Genomic DNA, 20697 nt, shown 5'->3' with positions numbered 1-20697 from the left:
CCTCCCACGGTCGCGCGCTCTCTCTCTCTCTCTCTCTCTTTCAAAAATAAATAACATTAAAAAAAAGTTTGACCAGTGGCACATGCAGACTCTGGGCTCAGCTCACTTCTGTTGAGTGTTTGATATTCCAACTTGAGCAACGACTTGAAATCCTGTCTGGAGCCTGTACCTCACCTGTGATATGCAGGAGTTCTATAAATTAATCCCTTATCAATTTTTTATGTAAAGATCTTTTTCCAATTATTTATATCTCCAAATATTTTTGTTTGTTCATGAGCCAATTCCATATTGTGATTTTTTTTTTAATTTTTTTTTTCAACGTTTTTAATTTATTTTTGGGACAGAGAGAGACAGAGCATGAACGGGGGAGGGGCAGAGAGAGAGGGAGACACAGAATCGGAAACAGGCTCCAGGCTCCGAGCCATCAGCCCAGAGCCTGATGCGGGGCTCGAACTCACGGACCACGAGATCGTGACCTGGCTGAAGTCGGACGCTTAACCGACTGCGCCATCCAGGCGCCCCCATATTGTGATTTTTTAAAAAATACCACGGCTTTGTAAATATGTCTTTATAAAGATATAGTATGTATCTGGTAGGGTGGGAATTCCTCTTTGAAGTTCTTCTCAAAATTATTCTGAGGACAACAGCATCCACACTGTGTCCTGGAGGTTATTAGTAGACCCCCTTTCTTCCATATACATTTTATTATTGTCTTTAATTATGTTATTTTTAAAAATTATTTATTTTTAAATTTTTATTTTCCAAATTTACATCTAAATTAGTTAGCATATAGTGCAATAATGATTTCAGGAGTAGATTCCTTAGTGCCCCTTGCCCATTTAGCCCATCCCCCCTCCCACCACCCCTCCAGCAACCCTCAGTTTGTTCTCCATATTTAAGAGTTTTTATGTTTTGTCCCCCTCCCTGTTCCTATATTATTTTTCCTTCCCTTCCCTTATGTTCATCTGTTTTGTCTCTTAAAGTCCTTATATGAGTGAATTCATATGATATTTGTCTTTCTCTGACTGACTAATTTTGCTTAGCATAATACCCTCCAGTTCCATCCACGTAGTTGCAAATGGCAAGATTTCATTCTTTTTGATTGCCGAGTAATACTCCATTGTATATATATACCACATCTTCTTTATCCATTCATCCATTGATGGATATTTGGGTTCTTTCCATACTTTAACTATTGTTGATAGTGCTGCTATGAACATTGGGGTGCATGTGTCCCTTCGAAACAGCACACCTGTACCCCTTGGATAAATACCTAGTAGTGCAATTGCTGGGTTTTATTTTATTTTTTTAATGTTTATTTATTTTTGAGAGAGAGAGACAGAGACAGAGACAGAGCGTGAGCAGGGGAGGGGCAGAGAGAAAGGGAGACACAGAATCCAAAGCAAGCTCCAGGCTCTGAGCTGTCAGCACAGAGCCCGATGCGGGGCTCAAACTGCAAACCTCAAGATCATGACCTGAGCCCAAGTCAGACACTTAACCGACTGAACTACCCAGGTGCCCTTATTTTTATTATTTTTTTAAGATTTTGTTTTTAAGTAATCTCTACACCCAACATGGGACTTCAACTCACGACCCCTAGATCAAGAGTCATATGCTCCACTGACTGAGCCAGCCAGGCTTCCCTTCCGAATGCATTTTATAGTATGTTTGTCTAGGTCTTCAAAAAGCCTTTCTGGAATTTTTATTGGAATGTTATTAATTTATCCATTTATTCAAGTTCTTCTTTATGTTGGATATATCTTTTGCTAAAATTTAAAAAATTTCCATATAGACCTAATGCCTTTTTTTTTGGTAGGTTAATTCTTAGGTACTTAAAAATTTTTTTTTAACATTTATTCATTTTTGAGCGGCAGACAGAGACAGAGCATGAGTGGAGAAGGGGCAGAGGGAGGAGACACAGAATCTGAAACAGGCTCCAGGCTCTGAGCTGTTAGCATAGAGTCCGACACGGGACTTGAACTCACAAGCTGTGAGATCATGACCTGAGCTGAAGTCAGACGCTTAACCGACTGAGCCCCCCCAGTGCCCTAACATATACCACATCTTCTTAATCCATTCAACTGTTGTTGGATATTTGGGCTCTTTCCATAATTTGGCTATTGTTGATATCGCTGCTATAAACATTGGGGTGCATGTGTCCCTTCAAATCAGCATTTTTGTATCCTTTGTATAAATTCCTAGTGGTACAATAGCTAGGTTGTAGGGTACTTCTATTTTTAATTTTTTTTTTTTTTTTGAGGAACCTCCATACTGTTTTCCAGAGTGGCTGTGCCAGTTTGCATTCCCACCAACAGTGCAAAAGTGTTCCCTCTTCTCCACATCCTCACTGGTGTGTCCTGAGTTATTAATTCTAGCCATTCTGACCGGTGTGAGGTGGTATCTCATTGTTGTTTTGATTTGTATTTTCCTGATGATGAGTGATGTTGAGCATCTTTTCATGTGTCTGTTTGCCATCTGGATATCTTCTTTGGAAAAGTGTCTGTTCATGTCTTCTGCTCATTTCTTCACTGGGTTATTTATTCTTCAGGTGTTGAGTTTGGTAAGTTCTTTATAGATTTTGGATACTAACCCTTTATCTGATAGGTCATTTTCAAATATCTTCTCCCATTCTGTGTCAGTTGTCTTTTAGTTTTGTTGATTGTTTCCTTTGCTGTGCAGAAGCATATCTTGGTGAGGTCCCAATAGTTCATTTTTGCTTTTATTTTCCTTGCCTCTGGAGACATATCAAGTTAAGAAGTTGCTGCAGTTGAGGCCAAAGAGGTTGCTGCCTATTTTCTTCTGTAGGATTTTGATGGTTTCTTGCCTCATATTTAGGTCTTTCATTAATTTTTTAATTTATTTTTGTGTATGGTGTAAGAAAGTGGTATAGTTTCTCATTTTTCTGTATGTTGCTGTCCAGTTCTCCCTACACCATTTGCTAAAGAGACTGTCTTTTTTCCATTGGACACTCTTTCCTGCTTTATCAAAGATTAGTTGGCCATATATTTGTGGATCCATGTCTGGGTTCTCTATTCTATTCCATTGATCTATATATCTGTTTTTGTGCCAATACCCATACTGTCTTGATGATTACAGCTTTGTAATACAGCTTGAAGTCCCAAATTGTGATGCCACCAACTTTGGTTTTCTTTTTCAACATTACTTTGGCTATTTAGAGTCTTTTTGTGGTTCCATACAAATATTAGGGTTGTTTTTTCTAGCTCTGTGAAGAATGCTGGTGTTATTTTGAGAGGGGTCTCATTGAATGTGTAGATTGCTTTGGGTAGTGATGATATTTTAACAATATTTGTTCTGCCAATCCATGAGCATGGAATGTTTTTCCATTTCTTTGTGTCTTCCTCAATTTCTTTCATAAACGTTCAATAGTTTTCGGCATACAGATCTTTTACATCTTTGGTTAGGTTTATTCCTAGGTATTTTATGGGTTTTGGTGCAATTGTAAATGGGGCCAATTCCTTGATATCTCTTTCTGTTGCTTCATTATTGGTGTATGGAAATGCAACTAATTTCTGTACATTGATTTTATATCCTGCAACTTTGCTGAATTCATGTATCAGCTCTAGCAGTTTTTTTTTCATCTGGTGGAGTCTTTGGGTTTTCCATGTCGAACATCATATCATCTGTGAAGAGTAAAAGTTTAACTTCTTCTTTGCCAATTTGGTTGCCTTTTTTTTCATTTTGTTTTCTGATTGCTGAGGCTAGGACTTCCAACACTATGTTAAACAACAGTGGTGAGAGTGGACATCCCTGTTGTGTTCCTAATCTCAGGGGGAAATCTCTCAGTTTTTCCCCATTGAGGATGGTATTAGCTGTGGGCCCTTCATATATGACTTTTATGATGTTAAGGTATGTTCCTTCTATCCCAACTTTCTTGAGGGTTTTTATCAAAAGCGATGTTGTATTTTGTCAAATGGTTTTTCTACATCTATTGACAGGATGATATGGTTCTTATCCTTTCTTCTATTAATGTAATGTATTATGTTGATTGATTTGTGAATATTGAACCAGCCCTGCAGCCCAGGAAGGACCACTTGATCATGGTGAATAATTTTTTTAATGTACTGTTGAATTTGATTTGCTAGTATCTTGTTAAGAATTTTTGCATCCATATTCATCAAGGATATTGGCCTGTAATTCTCCTCTTTAATGGAGTCTTTGTCTGGTTTTGGAATCAAAGTAATGCTGGCTTCATAGAATGAGTTTGGAAACTTTCCTTCCATTTATATTTTTTGGAACAGTTTGAGAAGAATAGATAGTAACTATACTTTAAATATCTGGTAGAATTCCTCTGGGAAGCCATCTGGCCCAGGACTCTTATTTGTTGGGAGATTTTTGATAACCAACTCAATTTTTTTGCTAGTTACAGGCCCGTTCAAATGTTCTATTTCTCTTTGTTTGAGTTTTGGTAGTGTGTGAGTGTCTAGAAATTTGTTATTTCTTCCAGATTATCCAGTTTGTTGCTATATAATTTTTCATAGTATTCTCTTATAATTGTATTTCTGTGGCATTGGTTGTGATCTCTCCTCTTTCATTTGTGATTTTATCTATTTGAGTCCTCTCCTCTTTTCTTTTTGAGAAGTCTGTCTATGGGTTTATCGATTTTGTTTATTTCAAAAAACCAGCTCTTAGTTTAAAAACCAGCTCTACTGTTTTGTTTTGTTTTGTTTTTTGGATTCTATATCACTTATTTCTGCTCTAATCTTTTTTGTTGTTGTTGCTATTTAAAATTTTTTTTTAATGTTTATTTTTGAGAGAGAGAGACAGACAGACAGAACACAAGCAGGGAAGGGACAGAGAGAGGGAGACACAGAATCTGAAGCAGGTTCCAGGCTCTGAGCTGTTAGCATAGAGCCCGACACAGGACTCGAACTCATGGGCTGTGAGATCATGACCTGAGCTGAAGTCGGACGCTTAACCAACTGAGCCACCCAGGTGCCCCAATTTCTGCTCTAATTTGTCTTACTTCCCTTCTTCTGTTGGCTTTGGGCTTTACTTGCTGTTCCTTTTCTAGCTCCTTTAGGTCTAAGGTCAGGTTGTGTATTTGGGAACTTTCTTGCCTGAATCGTCCTCTTAGGACTGCCTTTGCTGCATCCCAAAGGGTTTGCACTGTCGTGTTTTCATTTTCATTTGCTTTTATGTATTTTTAAAATTTCTTCTTTAATTTCTTGATTAACCCATTCATTCTTTAGTAGGATGTTCTTTTTAAATTAGTTTTCTTTATTTTTGAGAGGCAGAGAGAAACAGAGCACGTATGGGGGAGGGGCAGAGAGAGAGGGAGACACAGAATCTGAAGCAGGCTCCAGGCTCTGACCTGTCAGCACAGAGCCCGATGTGGGTCCCAAACTCATGGACCGTGAGATCATGACCTGAGCCAAAGTCAGATGCTCAACAGACTGAGCCACCCAAGCACCCCTTTAGTAGGATGTTCTTTAGCCTCAATGTACTGGGGGGCTTTTAAAAGTTTTTCTTGTGATTAATTTCAAGTTTCATAGTGTTGTGATCTTAAAATATGCATGGTATGATCTCAATCTTTTTGTACATTTGGGGGCTGTTTTGTGACCTATTATGTGATCTATTTTGGAGACTGTTCCATGTGTACTCAAGAAGAATGTATATTCTGCTGCTTTAGAATGTTCATTTATTTATTTTTGAGAGAGAAGAAGAGAGAGAGGGGAGACAGAGGATCCGAAGCAGGTTCTGTGCTGACAGCAGAGATGTATTCTGTTGCTTTAGGATGAATGTTCTGAATATATCTGTTAAGTCCATCTGGTCCAATGTGTCATTCAGAGCTGTTGTTTACTTTTTGATTTTCTGCCTAGATGATCTGTCCATTGTTGTAAGTGGAGTATTAAAGTCTCCTACAATTATGGTATTATTATCAATAGGTTTGCTTATGTTTGTGATTAACCGGTTTATATATTTGGGGCCTTTCATGTTGGGGGCATAAATATTTATAATTGTTGGCTCTTCTTGATGGATAGACCCCTTCATTATGTTATGATGCCCTTCTTCATCTCTTGTTACAGTCTTTGTCCTAAAATCTAGTTTGTCTGAAGATAGTATGGCTACTCTGGCTTTCTTTTGACATCCATTAGCATGATAGATGGTTCTCCATCTCCTTACTTTTAATCTGCAGGTGTCCTCAGGTCTAAAATGAGTCTCTGGTAGGCAGCATAGAGATGGATCTTTTTTTTTTTTTAATCTATTCTGATACTCTATGTCTTTTGATTGAGACATTTAGTCCATTTACATTCAGACTGGTTATTGAAAGATATGAATTTAGCGCTATTGTGTTATCTGTAGATTTCATGTTTGTTGTGATGTTCTCTGGTCCTTTGTAGTCTTGTTGCTTTCCACTCAGAGTCCCCCTTAGGATCTCTTGCAGGGCTGGTTTAGTGGTCATGAACTCCTTTAGTTTTTGTCTGTCTGGGAATGTCTTTATTTCTCCTTCTATTTTGAATGATAGCCGTGCTGGATAAAAAATTCTTGGCTGTATATTTTTTTCTATTCAGCACATTGAATATTTCCTGCCACTCCTTCTGGCCAGCCAAGTTTCAGTGGACAGGTCTGCTACTTACCTTATGTGTCTACTCTTGTAGGTTAAGGCCTGTTTGTCCTTAACTGCTTTCAGAATTCTCTCTTTATCTGTATCTTGCCAGTTTCACTATGATATGTCATGGTGTTGACTCGTTTTTTGTTGATTTTGAAGGGAGTTCTCTGTCCCTCTTGGACTGGGTGCCTGTTTTCTTCCCCAGTTTAGGGAAATTCTTAACTATAATTTGTTCAAATAAACCTTCTGCCCCTTTCTCTCACTCTTCTTCTTCTGGAATTCTTATGATACAGATACTGTTTTGTTTCATGGAATCACTTAGTTCTCTAATTCTCCCCTAGTGGTCTCGTAATTTTGTTTCCCTCTTTTTTTCAGCTTCATTATTTTCTATAATTTTTATCTTCTACTTCACCTATTCTTTCCTCTGCTTCTTCCATCCTTGCTGTCACTGTTTCTAGTTTATTTTGCATCTCAGTTATAACATTTTAAAATTCATTCTGACTAGATCTTAGGTCTTTGATTACTGCAGGAAGAGTTTCTCTGGTGTCTTCTATGTTTTTTTCAAGCCCAGCTACTAGTCTTATGACTATTATTATAAATTCTTGTTCAGATGTATTATTTACATCTGTTTTGAGCAATTTCCTGGCTGTGATTTCTTCTTGGCTTTTGGGGAGGATTCCTCAGTTTTGTCATTTTGGCTAAGTTTCTGGTTTTTGCATGTTTTGAAGGCTCGTTATGTTTCCTGCACCTGTAAGTACTACTGTATTAAAAAGGGGTCATACACTGTCCAGGGCCTGGTGCTTCAGGAGGTGTTTTTGATATATGTGGGATGCATTCTGTGTTGCATTTTGGCTGCTCTATCCCACTGGTCAGTCCTCTGGAGAGCTCCTCCTTGCTTGTAGTGGGGGTGGTGTGCTTTGATTTGTTCATGGAAGTAACCCTGGGGGAAAAAAAGGAAAGCAATGGGGAGCCTGATCCCACAAAAAGAGAAACATGAAAAGAGAGAAAAGAAAACCAAAAAGAGAATAAAAAAACTATAAGGCCAAATCCAGAGAAGGAGACAGGAAAATAAAGAAGAAGAAAGAGAATAGGTGGAAAAAGAAGAGAATAAAAATGGTCAAGAAATTATATATTTATAATTTGATCAAAAACAAATCAAGGGCGCCTGGGAGGCTGTCAGTTGAGAGTCCGACTTTGACTCAGGTCGTGATCCCAGTTTGTGGGTTCTAGCCCCTTGTTGGGGTCTGTGCTGACAGCTCAGAGCCTGGAGCCTGCTTCGGACTCTGTGTCTCCCTCTCTCTCTGCTCACCCCTGCTTGCACTTTGTGTCTCTGTCTCTCAAAAATAAATAAACATTAAAAAATTAAAAAAAAATCAGAAACTATGAGCCTGATTCCCAAAGAAAAAAAAGAAGAGTGAAGAAAGAAAAAGAAAAGAAAAGAAAGAAAGGAAGAGAAAAGAAAAGAAAAGAAACAAACAGTTGTCTGTTGGTGCCTGGGACCTGTGGTTGTGCTGGTCTGGAGGAGAGGCTGGCTGCCTTGAGTCAGTAAGTCTGGCTTCGGTAGATAAACATTTACCAGGTGCAGAGGGGCAGGGTTTGGTGTAAGCGGGTCTGCCTCCACTGGGGGCTGCTGTGATGCTCTCTGAAGTCCCACCATATTGGTGTTGGGGGGGAAATGGCGACACCCCAATCTCTCCTCCACTGAACAGTTATCTCAAACCATGCTATTCAGGCAGCCCTCACTGGGGCAGGCGGCTGGCCCTGCTTCACAGTTCTCCCTCACTTCCCAGGCGCTCACCTGGGATTCAAAACCCCAAGCCTTAAAGGGCCCTGCACTGTGTGGCTCCTCTTCCCTGTTCCAGAGTAGAGGCGCTCCGCCCTTCTGATAAAAGGCCTTTGGGTGGCACCTGCAGAGTCTTTTATCCTTGTGGAGGCAATAAACTCTTCCCAAAGTACCTTGGAAGGGGACTGTTCTCTCCCAGTGCACCCCTGAGATCCCTACACTGTGCTCTGCACTCTAGGGCCTTCTCCCTCCTCCCCAGGAGCGTGCACCATGGCTCCAAGCTTTGCTTCGGAGAGAGTTGTGCACTTCTGAACCTCTGAGTTTCAGCTCATAAGGCTGTTTGCAAAAAAGAAAAGGGCACTCTCCATATTTCCCATTCCCCAGTCCATGGTAGAGAGAGGCTTTCCTCTTGTGCTAATCCAATGCTGCACTTTCACAACCCTCTTGCTTTTTTTCCCTTTTGTCTCTCCACAGAAAGGGTTCCCTCCCCTCTGTGCCTATACCATTATATCTCTCCCAATTCACATACACGCACCTTGATCCTGCCAGGCTCTTTCCCTCCAACTGTGGAGATCCTCCTACCGCTCTACAGATCAATTTCCTGGATGTTCCAAGTGATCTGACCTCAATACAGCTGTGTTTGAGGGATGAGGAAAATCTTGGTCCCTCTACTTCTCTGCCATCTTAACTCGCTCTATCATATGTTATTGTCCAACACAATTCTTATTTTGAATATTGATGGTGCTGATGATATAGAGGAGCTTTAGGCAGGTTGGTTTTTTCTTTAACCAGCTTTATTGAGATAAAATTTACATAAAATTTATCTACTTGATGTATACAACTTAATGGTTTAAAAATATACACGGTGTTATTCAGCCATTACCACAATCAATTTTAGAACATTTTCATCATCCCAAAGAGAAACCTTAGACTCCTTAGATGTCATTCCCAACCCATGACCCCCAGCCCTAGTCAACCACCAATCTACTTCCTGTCTCTATAGATTTGCCTCTTTCGAACATTTCATATAAATGGAATCATACAATATGTAGTCCTTTGTGATTGGCTTCTTCTACTTAGCCCAATGTTCTCAAGGGTCATTCATGTTGTAACATGGATCAGTAGGACTTCATTCCTTTTTATGACTGAATAATATTCCACTGTATGGATATACCACATTTTGTTTATCCATTCATCAGTTGATGGATATTTGGGTTGTTTCTGCCTTTTGGCTGTTTTGAATAATACTGCTCTGAACATTCATGTATAAACTTTTGTATGGATATGTTTTCATTGTTCTTTGGTATACACCTAAGAGTAGGATTGCTAGCTCATATGGCAACTCTGTGTTTAAGTGTATAATTCGGCGACATTAGTCACATTCACAATTTGTACAGCCATTACCACTATCTAGTTCCAAAACTTTTTATTACTCTAAACAGAAGCTCGTACTATAAAGCAATAGCCCCCTTGCCTCTCTCCCTAAGCTCTGGTGAACTCTAATCTATTTTCTTTCTCTGTGAATCTGCCTACTCTAGATATATCATGGAAGTGGAATCATGTAATATTTGTCCTTTTGTGTCTGGTGTATTTCACTTATCATAATGTTCATCCATGCTGTAGCATGGATCAGTACTTCATTTCCTTTTATAGTTGAATAAAATTTCAAATGTGTATTACATTTTATTTGTCCATTTTTACCCATGGGTGGGCACTTGGGTGTTTCCACTTCTAGGCTATTGTGACTCAGGCTGCTGTTATATAAACACCAGTGTGCAAATATCTGTTTGAATCATTATTTTCAATTCCTTTAGATATACCTAGGAGTGGAATTGCTGGATCACATGGTTGTTCTATGTTTAGCTTTTTGAGGAACTGCTAAACTATTTCCCAGAGTAGCTGTACTGTTTTGCATTTCCCCCAGCAACGTACAAGGGTTCCAATTTCTGCACGACTAATCTCCCCTTGCCAACACTTGTTATTTTTCAGAAACATTTTTATAATAGACATCCTAAAGGCTGTAAAGTGGTATCTCATCATGACTTTGATTTGCATTTCCCTAATGACTACTGATTTTGAGCATCTTTTCATGTGCTTATTGGCCGTTTGTATATCCTCTCGAGAAAAACAGCTATTCAAATCCTTTGCCCATTTTCAAATTTGGTTGTTTTTTGTTGTTGAGTTTTAGAAGTTCTTATATATTGTGGCTATTACTTCCCTATCAGATGTGTCATTTGCAACTGTTCTCTCCCATTCTGTGAGTTGTCTTTTCTTGGTGGTGTCCTTTGATGCACAAAAACTTTAAATTTTGACGAAGTCCAATTTGTTTATTTTTCCTTTATTGTCTGTTCTTTTGGTGCCATAGTTATGAAATTATTGCCATATCCAGTGTCATAAAGTTTTCCTCCTATGCTTTCTTCAAAGCGTTTTGTAGTTTTAGCTTTTAAGCTTCGTCTTCGACTTAATTTTTGTATGTAGTGTGAGGTGGGGGTCCAACTTCATTCTTTTGCATGTGGATATCCAATTTGACCAGAACTATTTCTTGAAAAGGCCACCCTTTCCACACCGAATGGTCTTGGCACCCTTGTCAAAAATCAGTCGACCACACATATGAGGGTTTATTTCTGGGATCTCTATATAATTCCATTGGTCTATATGTCTGTCCTTATGCCCAAACCACACTGTCTGGATTCCTAGAGCTTTGTAGTAAGTTTTGAAATCAGGAAGTGTGAGTACAGCACCTTTTTTTTTTTCAAGATTGTTTTGGTCATTTAGAGTCAATCTTTGCTGTTTAATAGGAACGTTTCATTCATTTGCATTTTAAAAGACAATGTATTTTCAAATTGCATTAGCCTTTTAAAAACTTTTCCAAGATGGGGCGCCTGGGTGGCTTAGTCAGTTAAGCGTCCGAAGTCAGCTCAGATCATGATCTCATGGTTCGTGAATTTGAGCCCCCTTTCGGGCTTTGTGCTGACAGTTCAGAGCCTGGAGCCTGCTTTGAATTCTTTGTCTCCCTGTCTCTCTGCCCCTCCCCCACTTCACATTCTGTCTCTCTCTCAAAAGTAAACATAAAAAAAAAAGAACTTTTCCAAGGTATATAACATGTATCAGTAAAATATGTAAAGTGTACTACAAATCTCAAGCGTACAGCTTGGTGAATATTTACATCTGTATACATCTTGGTAACTATCACACAGATCAAGACATAGCTCTTGGGGCGCCTGGGTGGCTTAGTTGGTTGGGCATCCGACTCCAGCTCAGGTCATGATCTCGTGGTTCGGGAGTTCAAGCCCCACTTCGGGCTCTGTGCTGACAGCTCGGAGCTTGGAGCCTGCTTGGGATTCTGTGTCCCCCTCTCTCTGCTCCTCCCCCATGCACACTGTCTCTCTCAAATGAATAAACGTTTAAAAAAAAAAGACAACCAATTTGACAATAAATTTCATATATTAAAAAAAAAAAGACATAGATCTTTTCTGGCAGCCCAGAACCTCCCTTGTGACCTTTTCCATTCGATACCCCTTCTTCTGGGGCAGGGTTTCTCAACCCTGCTGTTATTGACGTTTTGTGTTAGAGAATTCTCTGTTGTGTGGATGTGGGTGTGGGTGTGGGAGGGCTGTTCTCTGTGTTGTAAGATATATCCCTGGACTCTACCCAGTAGATGCTATTATTATGATACTCATATTGTCCCCAGTTTGGCCAATGGGATTCCCTTTAAGCAAGCTTTTGTGTCTCTCTGACATGTCCCCATCATTCCTTAAGGAAGCTCTCTTCCTTATTTTCGGGTACAAGATGTCTCAGCCTTGTTCTGTACTTTCCTGCCCAAGTCCCAGACTCAGCCATTTCTCCAAGGAGCCTTGTTCCTTTCAGTGGAAAATGGTACCTAGGAGACAAGATCTTGGAGGAAGCTGTGTTCACTATGCTTGGTGACTCTGCTTCTCCCTATCGGCTCCTCCAGAAGCCTCTAGTGGCCACGGTGGCCCCGAATAAAGTTCCACGCACTTAAAGGCCCTCACCAGGAGAGAGGCCATTCTCTTTTTGGGTTTTTAAAGCTCACCATTTTTTTTTTTAATGTTTATTATTTTTGAGTGAGAGAGACAGAGGGACAGAGAGCAAGCAGGGGAGGGTCAGAGAGAGAGGGAGACACAGAATCCGGAGCAGGCTCCAGGCTCTGAGCTGTCAGCACAGAGCTTGACGCAGGGCTCGAACTCACAGACCGCGAGATCATGACCTGAGCTGAAGCTGGCTGCTTAACGGACTGAGCCATCCAGGTGCCCCCACCCCCCTCAGTGTTCTTAAATAAAGGGCTGTAGTGGTCCTGTTCAGCTAAAAGCCCATCCCTGGCCAATCACCATGGCTGGGGGCATGGGATGCTTTTACCGGCCAAGCTTGGGTTCCAGGCCCACCCCTATCTGAAGAGGGGATGATGGGTGGGCTTGCATAATTCATCACCTGGCTACATGGAAGGGGTAGCCCATGGGGGAGAAGGGACTCTTTCACCAGAAGAACGATGAGGAAATCCAGGGCTGACAAAACAGGGCATCTACTCTCACAAATCAGAGTTTAATTACACATTGTGATAACAGCCAAAAGAAGAGAATAGGATGATGCACAAGAGGACCATAGTGAGCCCTCCTTTACCCTGCAGGTCAGGGAGACCTCTCTGAAGAGTGGCAGGCAAGCAGAGATTCGAACAAGAGCCCTCCTGGCCAATGGGTTACGGTAGTCGAGTGGCACCGCGTGGGGTGCGGTAGTAGAGTGACTACTGGGGCAAAGGCCCTGATGGGGAAGCTTTCCCTGGTCTGGAAGGAGGATAGTATGGCGAGAGCATGGCGAGCAAGAGGAGAGCAGCAGGAGGTGGGCTGGGGAGGCGGGACAACAGCGGACACTGATGGCTTGGAGGCACTGACAAGCATGGCCCATTCAGTGGAATGGGTGCCCCTGAAGCCTTTTAGGGAAGGGAGCTCAGTCTGGCTGCTGGGGGAATAAAGATTGGAGGGGCCCAGCGGGGGACGGGAGACAGAACTGTGGCACCAGAACTGCACCGTATCCTTACTCTCCCTCTTACCTCCTCATTGAAACTATGACATTCAGGAGCCTTCAGTGAAGTAGTGGCCTCATGCCTGGTGGACATGCCGGGGAAGAGAGACGATGGCACCAAGATGGCTCTGGTATGCTTCCTGCCCACCCCCCCAGATGACTTTCCTGGGATGCCCCTCCCTCACTCTTTGGCCCCAGCAGACCCCGTTTCTCTGCCTGGCTCTTCTTTTCTCCATGGGACTCATCACCATCTGATGTACAATATGCTTTACTAGTTCATCTTACTTTTTTGTTAGCCTATCACTCTGGAATGTATCCTCCATAAATCGGGGATTTTTGTCTCCTCGTCACAGCTCTATCCCCAAAATCTAGACCAGTGCCGGGCACATCATAGGTGCTCGATAAATGTTTTTTGGACAACTGAACCAACTGTGAGAAGGTCTCTAAAAGGGGAAGAAAGGCTAGAAATGGCCATTTTCAGGCCACATTCCCAACCCAGGTCTGGGCTTTGGGAGGCCAGAGAAAGCCAGCATCTACAGGACTTGGTGAGGGCCAGTGGAGGCAGACTGGACAGGTTGGTGGACACGAGCGTGAACACATGCAGTGTGGGGGGAGACTGGCTGGCAGACAGAACCTGGAGGTGGGGGATCCACCCAGGCCGGGCCATGGAAGAGGGAGGCCCTGCCCTCAGGCTGCTTCAGAGGCAAGCTCCAATCCCTGGGGTGGCACAGGGTGGGGGATGGAGAGAGGGTGACAGGACTAAGAAAAGGTCCTGCATTTTGGGAGCATTGGTCTTCATCACATGGCATTCTTCCAGTTGTCTACCTTACCACACTGGCCCTTCTCTCTTCCTCATTCTTGCCACACTCAATCCTGCCCCAGGGCCTTTGCACTTGTTTCTGCTGCCAGGAAGTTTCTTCTAATCTACAAAATGGGTGTAATAATGTTTTTTTTTTTTTTTTTTTTTTTTTTTTTGAGAGAGAGACAGAGCATGAGCAGAGGAGGGGGGGAAGGGGCATAGAGAGAAAGGAAGACGCAGAATCTGAAACAAGCTCCAGGCTCCGAGCTATCAGCACAGAGCCCGATGTGGGGCTCGAACCCACAAACAGTGAGATCGTGACCAGAGCTGAAGTAGGATGCTTAACCGACTGAGCCACCCAGGTGCCCCAAAACAGGCATAATAAAGTTGAAGTGAGTGCACAGCACTGAGCATGGTGTCTGCAACAAATAGGGTTGATTATTGCAGTCATTCAACAAATTGAGTCCCTACTATGTGCAAGGCATTGTTTCAGGCACTAGAGGTGCTACAGCGAGGTAACATTCTAGTCTGGGGAAACAGGTGATAAACCTAGCTACCCCCTGTCACCACACAAAGTTGTTCCAATATTATTGGCTATTGCCTATGCCGTACATTGCATCCCTGTGTCGTAATTATTTTATAATGGGAAGTTTGTGCTTTTTAATCTCCTTCTCCTATTTTGCCCATCCCCCCAGCTCCCTCCCCTCGGGCGGCCACCAGCATGTTTTCTGTATCTGTGAATCTGTTTCTGTTCTCTTTCATTGGTTCATCTGCTTTGTCTTTTAGATTCCGCATCTAAGTGAAATCATACAGTGTTTTCCTTTCTCTGACTTCTTTCACTTAGCATAATGCCCCTTAGGTCCATCCATGTTGTCGCAAATGGCAAGATCTCATTCTTTTTGATGGCTGAATAATATTCCCGTGTGTGTGTGTGTGTGTGTGTGTGTGTGCACGTGTGTGTGTGTAAATCTCACACATCTCCTTTATCCATTCATCTCTCGATGGCCACTCAGGCTGCTTCCATATCTTGGCTGTTGTAAATAATGCTACAATGAACACGGTGTTGGCACATCTTTCAGAATTAGTGTTTTTGATTTCTTCAGCTAAATACCCAGAGGTGGAACTGCTGGCTTGTATGACAATTCTGAGATTGGGCTCAGTGAGGTGGCCCTTCTGCTCTGAGTGGTGTAGACTGAGGTCACTCGGGAGCAGGGGCCCTAACATCCAAGATGACCCTCATCTTCCAGGGTCTCTCTCCACACAGTGTCCTCATTCCATATCTAGCTGAGCTTGCTTATAGCATGGCAGCTGGCTTCTGGAAGGAAAAGGCTGCCAGTTCCTTTAAGGGCTAGGCCAGGAACTGGCACGTCCTCACTGCCATGGCATTCTATTGGTCTAAGCAAGCAGTAAGATGAGCCCAGATTCAAGGGCTATCTGTCCTCTTGACTGCAGTGGGAAGAACCTGTGGCATCTTTCACCCACCACACTGCCCATCACGTTCCCTTGTTTCGCTTTCTTACTACATGAAGGTATTTTATCTTTTTCGCGTCTTTTTTTCTTCTACCTGAAAAGAATGAGAACGAATAGATTAATTGGACACTGGTAAAGGTATTCCCTCTCTCAGGTGGTAGAATGCCTTGATCTGACTAGGATGTGCCCTTAAGAGTGGATACTAAAGGGGGCGCCTGGGCGGCTCCATCAGTTAAGCGTCTGACTTCCGCTCAGGTCATGATCTCACGGTTTGTGAGTTCGAGCCCCGCATCAGGCTCTGTGCTGACAGCTCGGAGCCTGGAACCTGCCTCGGATTGTGTCTCCCTCTCTCTCTGCCCTTCCCCGCTCACACTCTGTCACTGTCTCTCTCTCAAAAATAAATAAACATTAAAAAAAAAAAAAGACTGGATACTAAAAAGCCCTTAAAAGGTTTTAATAATCATGGGATTTCAGCCGGAAGGTCTCCGCACCTCTTCTGTTCCATCAACTCCTGCCTCTTCTCCCTCAGTTGACTGGAGAGGGGGAGTGCTGTGCACTGAATTCTGGTTCTCCTCCAAATGCTGCCCTTCAGGGATTACCCAACCCCCGAGTCCTCACTCTCATGGTCTTCTCAAATCTGCACCCCCACCGCGATTTCTCATTCCTCTGGAGCCCATGCTTAGGGGCTGGCGGCTGGGGCTGGGGTGGCGGTGGCTGGTGGGAGAGCACGGTGGTCCCTGAGGGCGGGGGTCAGCGTGCCTCTCACCCTGTGGCTTTGCCCTCTGCTGCCTCCGAGGTGGAGAATGTCATCACCCACCAGGAGAGCCAGGATGCACTCGAAGTGGACGTAGAGAAGAGGACCTTGATGAAGAAGATGATGGTGTGGGAACCTCGTGCGGGTCTGGAGAGCTGGGTGGGGAGGAGGTGGACGTCCCCGTCCACCCACTGATGAGACATGGCTTGAGGTGGGAGGAGGACAGTGGAGGAGGCAGGACGCTTGGCCTCGAGCCTCAGTCCACCTCTAACTGCCCTCCGCCACCCTGAGGAGCTTGATGGGCCATTTCCCTTCTCTGAGCCCTGTGAGCCTTCCCACCTCATAAGTACCTGTGGTAATGCCTGCCTCACTGGCTTGTTTGTGGTGAGGACACAACCAGTAGTGAGTTCCCTGGAGAGCCTCGGGCGCCTGGGGCAGTCATTATTATTTAATACATTCTTTCCCCAGAAATTCCTCCTGGTGGGAAACTTCCAAGAGCTTCCTATCATCTTGCTAAATACAGTCCCTCCTCAATTGTCCACCAGACTGGTTTAGGCTACTGAAGTCCCCGAGATCATGTTTAGCTTTGGGTCCTTTACATAAAATCCTCGCCCTTGATAACTTCATTTAACTAACGTTAATTGAGCATCTACTGTGTGCAGATGCTAGATCCAAAGTGAGGAGTCATTAGGACGTTTTTAAAGGAATCCACTTCAATCCCCCCCCCCCCCCAAGAGCCATTCATGGTATTTTTTGCTTTGGGCCGGTCGGCGGCCCAAATATACCTCCTTACCACGCGGCTGCCAAAGCAGTTCTTGCTGACCTGCTGAGCGCCACGTGTGAGGTGCGGCTGGTTAGGGTGCAGGGTGTTTTTGGTGGCCTTGACCTGAGAGCTCAGGACAGGGTTTGAGCAGTGAGCTGGCTCTCCCTGCCGGAGGCCCTGTGCGGCATGGAGGTGGGGAGTTCTGTCCAGGCTCAGGGGCTCCTGCGGCCTGAGCCCTGGGAGGAGTGGCGGCCTCGGTCCTGGGGGCCTGCAGTGGCCTTGCCCCCCTCATTGGCCCCTCTGTGGTCTCCTGTCCAGAGGCAGATCCAGGAGGAGCCACTGGATTCCCTCTCGAGCACCGTCCGTTGGCAGGCCATGGAGACGCTGACCCAGCTGAGGTGTCCACTGCCTTCTCCCCGACCCCCAGCCCTTTCCTCGCTTCTCTGGGCTCCGTCTGTCTCTCCCGAGGCCTGTCCTTGGTGCCTGCCCGGTCCTGTGACCTTCCCTCCCGCCTCCCCGAGGACCTCCCCTTTCCCTCCTCCCCACCTCACCGTGCTCAGGCCAGGCCCAAGCCCCCAGCTAGGCGCCCTCCTCCCAGCCCTGCAGCCTTAGCTTCCTGCCTCCCGCCCAGGGGCCCCTCCCTCACTCCGTGCCCTGGTTTTCTGTCTCTCCCCCACCCCCCAGTCACACTCCTCCCGTTCTGGGTGTGCGAGAAAGGTCAGAGCTGGTGAACACATGCGTGAAGAGTGTGTTCTCCCTGCCCTCTGTGCAGGCCATGCAGGAGAAAGTCGAGGCCAAGGCGGAGGCCATACAGGTGAGCCCTCCGGGCTATCAGTTTCCTTTGAGTGAGGCGCATTTCAGAACTCCCAGCGGGGAGAGAAAGGGCATTCCAGAAGGCAGAGAGGACTCTTCACACTCCTGCTGAAGCTGCCTGACATTGGGCAGTGTACCTCACCTCTCCTGGCCTGAGCAGGCCCTTGATAACTGTTTGGTGAATAAGGGATCGCTCACTGGGAGCGCTCTGTCCACTTCCGGGCCCTGCCTATGAGGGGGATGTGAGCATGTGTTGCCATGGCCAGAGGAGGTGGCCACAATTGGGAGGAGGAGGGCTGAGGACGGGGTGAGCTGGTGTGAGGTCTAGAGAAGTAGAGAACCTCGAGGGGGGCTCGTGTGAGCGTCTTCCAACCTCGGCAGGGTTGTCCCAGGAGGAGTGGGTGGAGGTGACCCTTAGGGTAGGCGATAGGGTCGGTGGGTGGGGTTCAGGGGGAGGAGTGTTAGCCCAGAGGGAGGCAGCCCATTTAGCCTTTCATTCAGCAAATATCAACAATGCCCACTCCCAAAGTACCACGGGGTGGGGGATGCAGTACAGGGGGGTGGGGGGGGGGCGGGGGGGAGATGGACCTTGTCAAAGAAGCACACGCATAAATGCATACTAGCAACAGTGGTAAGTGTTGCAAACAAGAAGTACTCAGTGCTATAAAGAGCCTGGCCTACGTGGGGGTCGGCGGTCCTGGTGTTACAGCTGAGAGGTTAAAGAGAGCTGGTTAGCTGAGAGGGATGCCAGAAGGAAGGGCCTGCCAGGCAGAGGGAACAGCCTGTGCGGTGGCCTGAGGACAGCAAGAATATGGTGACTGCAAGGATGACAAGGAAGCAATGTGGCCGGAGCCCCGAGGTCGGAGGCTAGAGCGCTGGGAAGCGAGGCTAGAGAGCAGTGGGGGCCAGGCCTCGCTGGCAGCATGAGGGCTCTGGGTCCTGGGAGGTGGGGCACTGAGAGAAGACCCAGAGGAGAGGTGGGGAATCCCTGCTGCCCAGGGAAGAGAGCAGGCAGCCCTCTTGCAGTACCAGGCTCAGACAGCAGAGGTCAGTGCTGCACAGGGATGGGCTGCAGATGGGAGGGAAGGAGGAGGTAGTCGGCAAGTGAGGCTGGCTTGGTAGTTGTGGTGTAACCCGGCTGTGCACAGACTGGGGAAGCCTGGACAGTGGCAACCTGGGAGGCAGATGTGAGGAGCTGGCAGGAGGAAAGGAGGCAGGGGACAGAGGGTCTTCCCAGAGTGGCTCAAACCCACTACTCAGCCTTGTGTATGTGTGATGCCTGCACCTTCCTGGGACAATCCTGGGACTGTGGTGCGGCCAAGGGAAGAGGAACCTGGGGAGAGGTGGCCCCCTGAAGGGGCAGCCTGGAAAATCTATTTGGGTCTAGGAGTAGCACAGAAAAAAAGCATCGGAGCACTTCCCAGAGACAAGAATAAAAGCAAGGCTGGCCCTCCTGGTTACCTGGCTCCTACTGTTCTAGTGCCATTTTCCTACCCAGCCTCTCATTTGCTCCTCATGACTTGAAACCACCTTGTTGTGTGACGTTGGACAAGTGTTTCGTCATTTGTAAAATGAGAAAACCGCTTTGAGGACAGAGTGATATGGTTGTTCAAATCACCGGGCACTGACTTGGCCCATGGTAGAGTCTCAGTAATGGTGGGGAGTTCTCTGCTTCCTCCTTGAAGGTAGGAGTACATGCTAATAATTATTAATTTGTTGGTAAGGAAATCGTAACCCATGCGGGGGTGGGGGGAGTAATTCCTCCCATATCGCACCACAAGTTAGTCTCAGAGGTGGGACCAGAAAGCGGCTCTCATGGGTCCAAATGCCCCTCCACCCCTCACCCACAGGAGGGGTTGCCTGGGGCCGGGGTCTGCTCCAGAGACCCCCTAGTGGCTTGGTCCTCCTCCTGTCCACAGACACTTTACCGACAGACCCTGGATGCCCTGCAGACACTGCTCAACGCCCTCTTTGTCGAGGACCCCACTCCTGCTGGGCTGAAGAGCATCTTGGAGGTGTGGGGGCAGGGAGGAGCGGAAGGACAGAGAGGAAAGGAGACCTGGCTGGGGGGCGGTGGGGAGGCTGTGCCCAGAAGGAGGGGTTTCAGTTCCGGGTGTCATCTCGTGCCAGTGTTCTGCCTCCCTGTCACTGGTGCAGACCCTTTTCCAAACCCCTTCTCTGTCACTCTCTCCCTATCCCCCGTGTTCCTGTTCTAGCTGCCCCTATCACTTTGCCTTCTCTACTCTCATCCCTGTCTCTCTTTTTATTGTGACTCCCCACCATTCATCTCTCTCCCCACTGGCCTTCGTCCTCCCTCTCGTCTTCCAGTCCTGGGCCCCGTGTCTCCCTATGCTCCAGGAGGAGGAGGAGGAGGGCTGTGGACAGTTGCCTTTATGCCCTCCCTGGAAGCTTCCTGCTGATTGGTGAAGGTCGACCTGCCCACCCAGGCAGGAGAGGCTGGCCTCCAGCCTGTAGCTCTGAGTCTCGTCCTTGTCCTCACAGCCCCTGGGGCCCTGGATGAACTCCGGGAAGACCCACGAGCGAGCACGGGCTGTGAACAGCAACGTCTCTGTGTTGAACCACGTGCTTTTGACCCTGCCTTTCTTTGTGAGTGGCCCCTGGGAGGGGAGGACACTCATAGGGAGAATCTTCCTGGCTCCAAGGGAGCCCATGCATCTGTCCAGAGATGGCCAGGTGACCCTTGTCA

At 45.7% G+C, this 20697-nt stretch overlaps 1 protein-coding gene across 8 annotated transcripts in view; it reads left to right on the top strand.

The window, feature by feature from the left end:
- Positions 1-20697, top strand: part of MROH7 (maestro heat like repeat family member 7) — a 59776-nt gene that overhangs the window by 12173 nt on the left and 26906 nt on the right. For 5 of the 8 annotated variants that reach the window (XM_058717297.1, XM_058717303.1, XM_058717299.1 and 2 more), the window contains 6 exons: positions 13446-13522; positions 16457-16540; positions 17496-17575; positions 17862-17991; positions 19910-20005; positions 20493-20597. In XM_058717297.1, the coding sequence (XP_058573280.1) occupies positions 13446-13522; positions 16457-16540; positions 17496-17575; positions 17862-17991; positions 19910-20005; positions 20493-20597 (572 nt within the window). Of the gene's footprint in view, positions 1-13445; positions 13523-16456; positions 16543-17495; positions 17576-17861; positions 17992-19909; positions 20006-20492; positions 20598-20697 lie in introns of all 8 variants that reach the window. The other 3 variants (XM_058717298.1, XM_058717301.1, XM_058717302.1) reach the window with 3 other exon arrangements.

The sequence above is a fragment of the Neofelis nebulosa genome, chromosome 2, assembly GCF_028018385.1.
Source record: "Neofelis nebulosa isolate mNeoNeb1 chromosome 2, mNeoNeb1.pri, whole genome shotgun sequence".
Classification (NCBI taxonomy): domain Eukaryota; kingdom Metazoa; phylum Chordata; class Mammalia; order Carnivora; family Felidae; genus Neofelis; species Neofelis nebulosa.
Note: the sequence above shows the minus strand (reverse complement) of the source record. Positions and strands in the feature narration are given on the sequence as shown.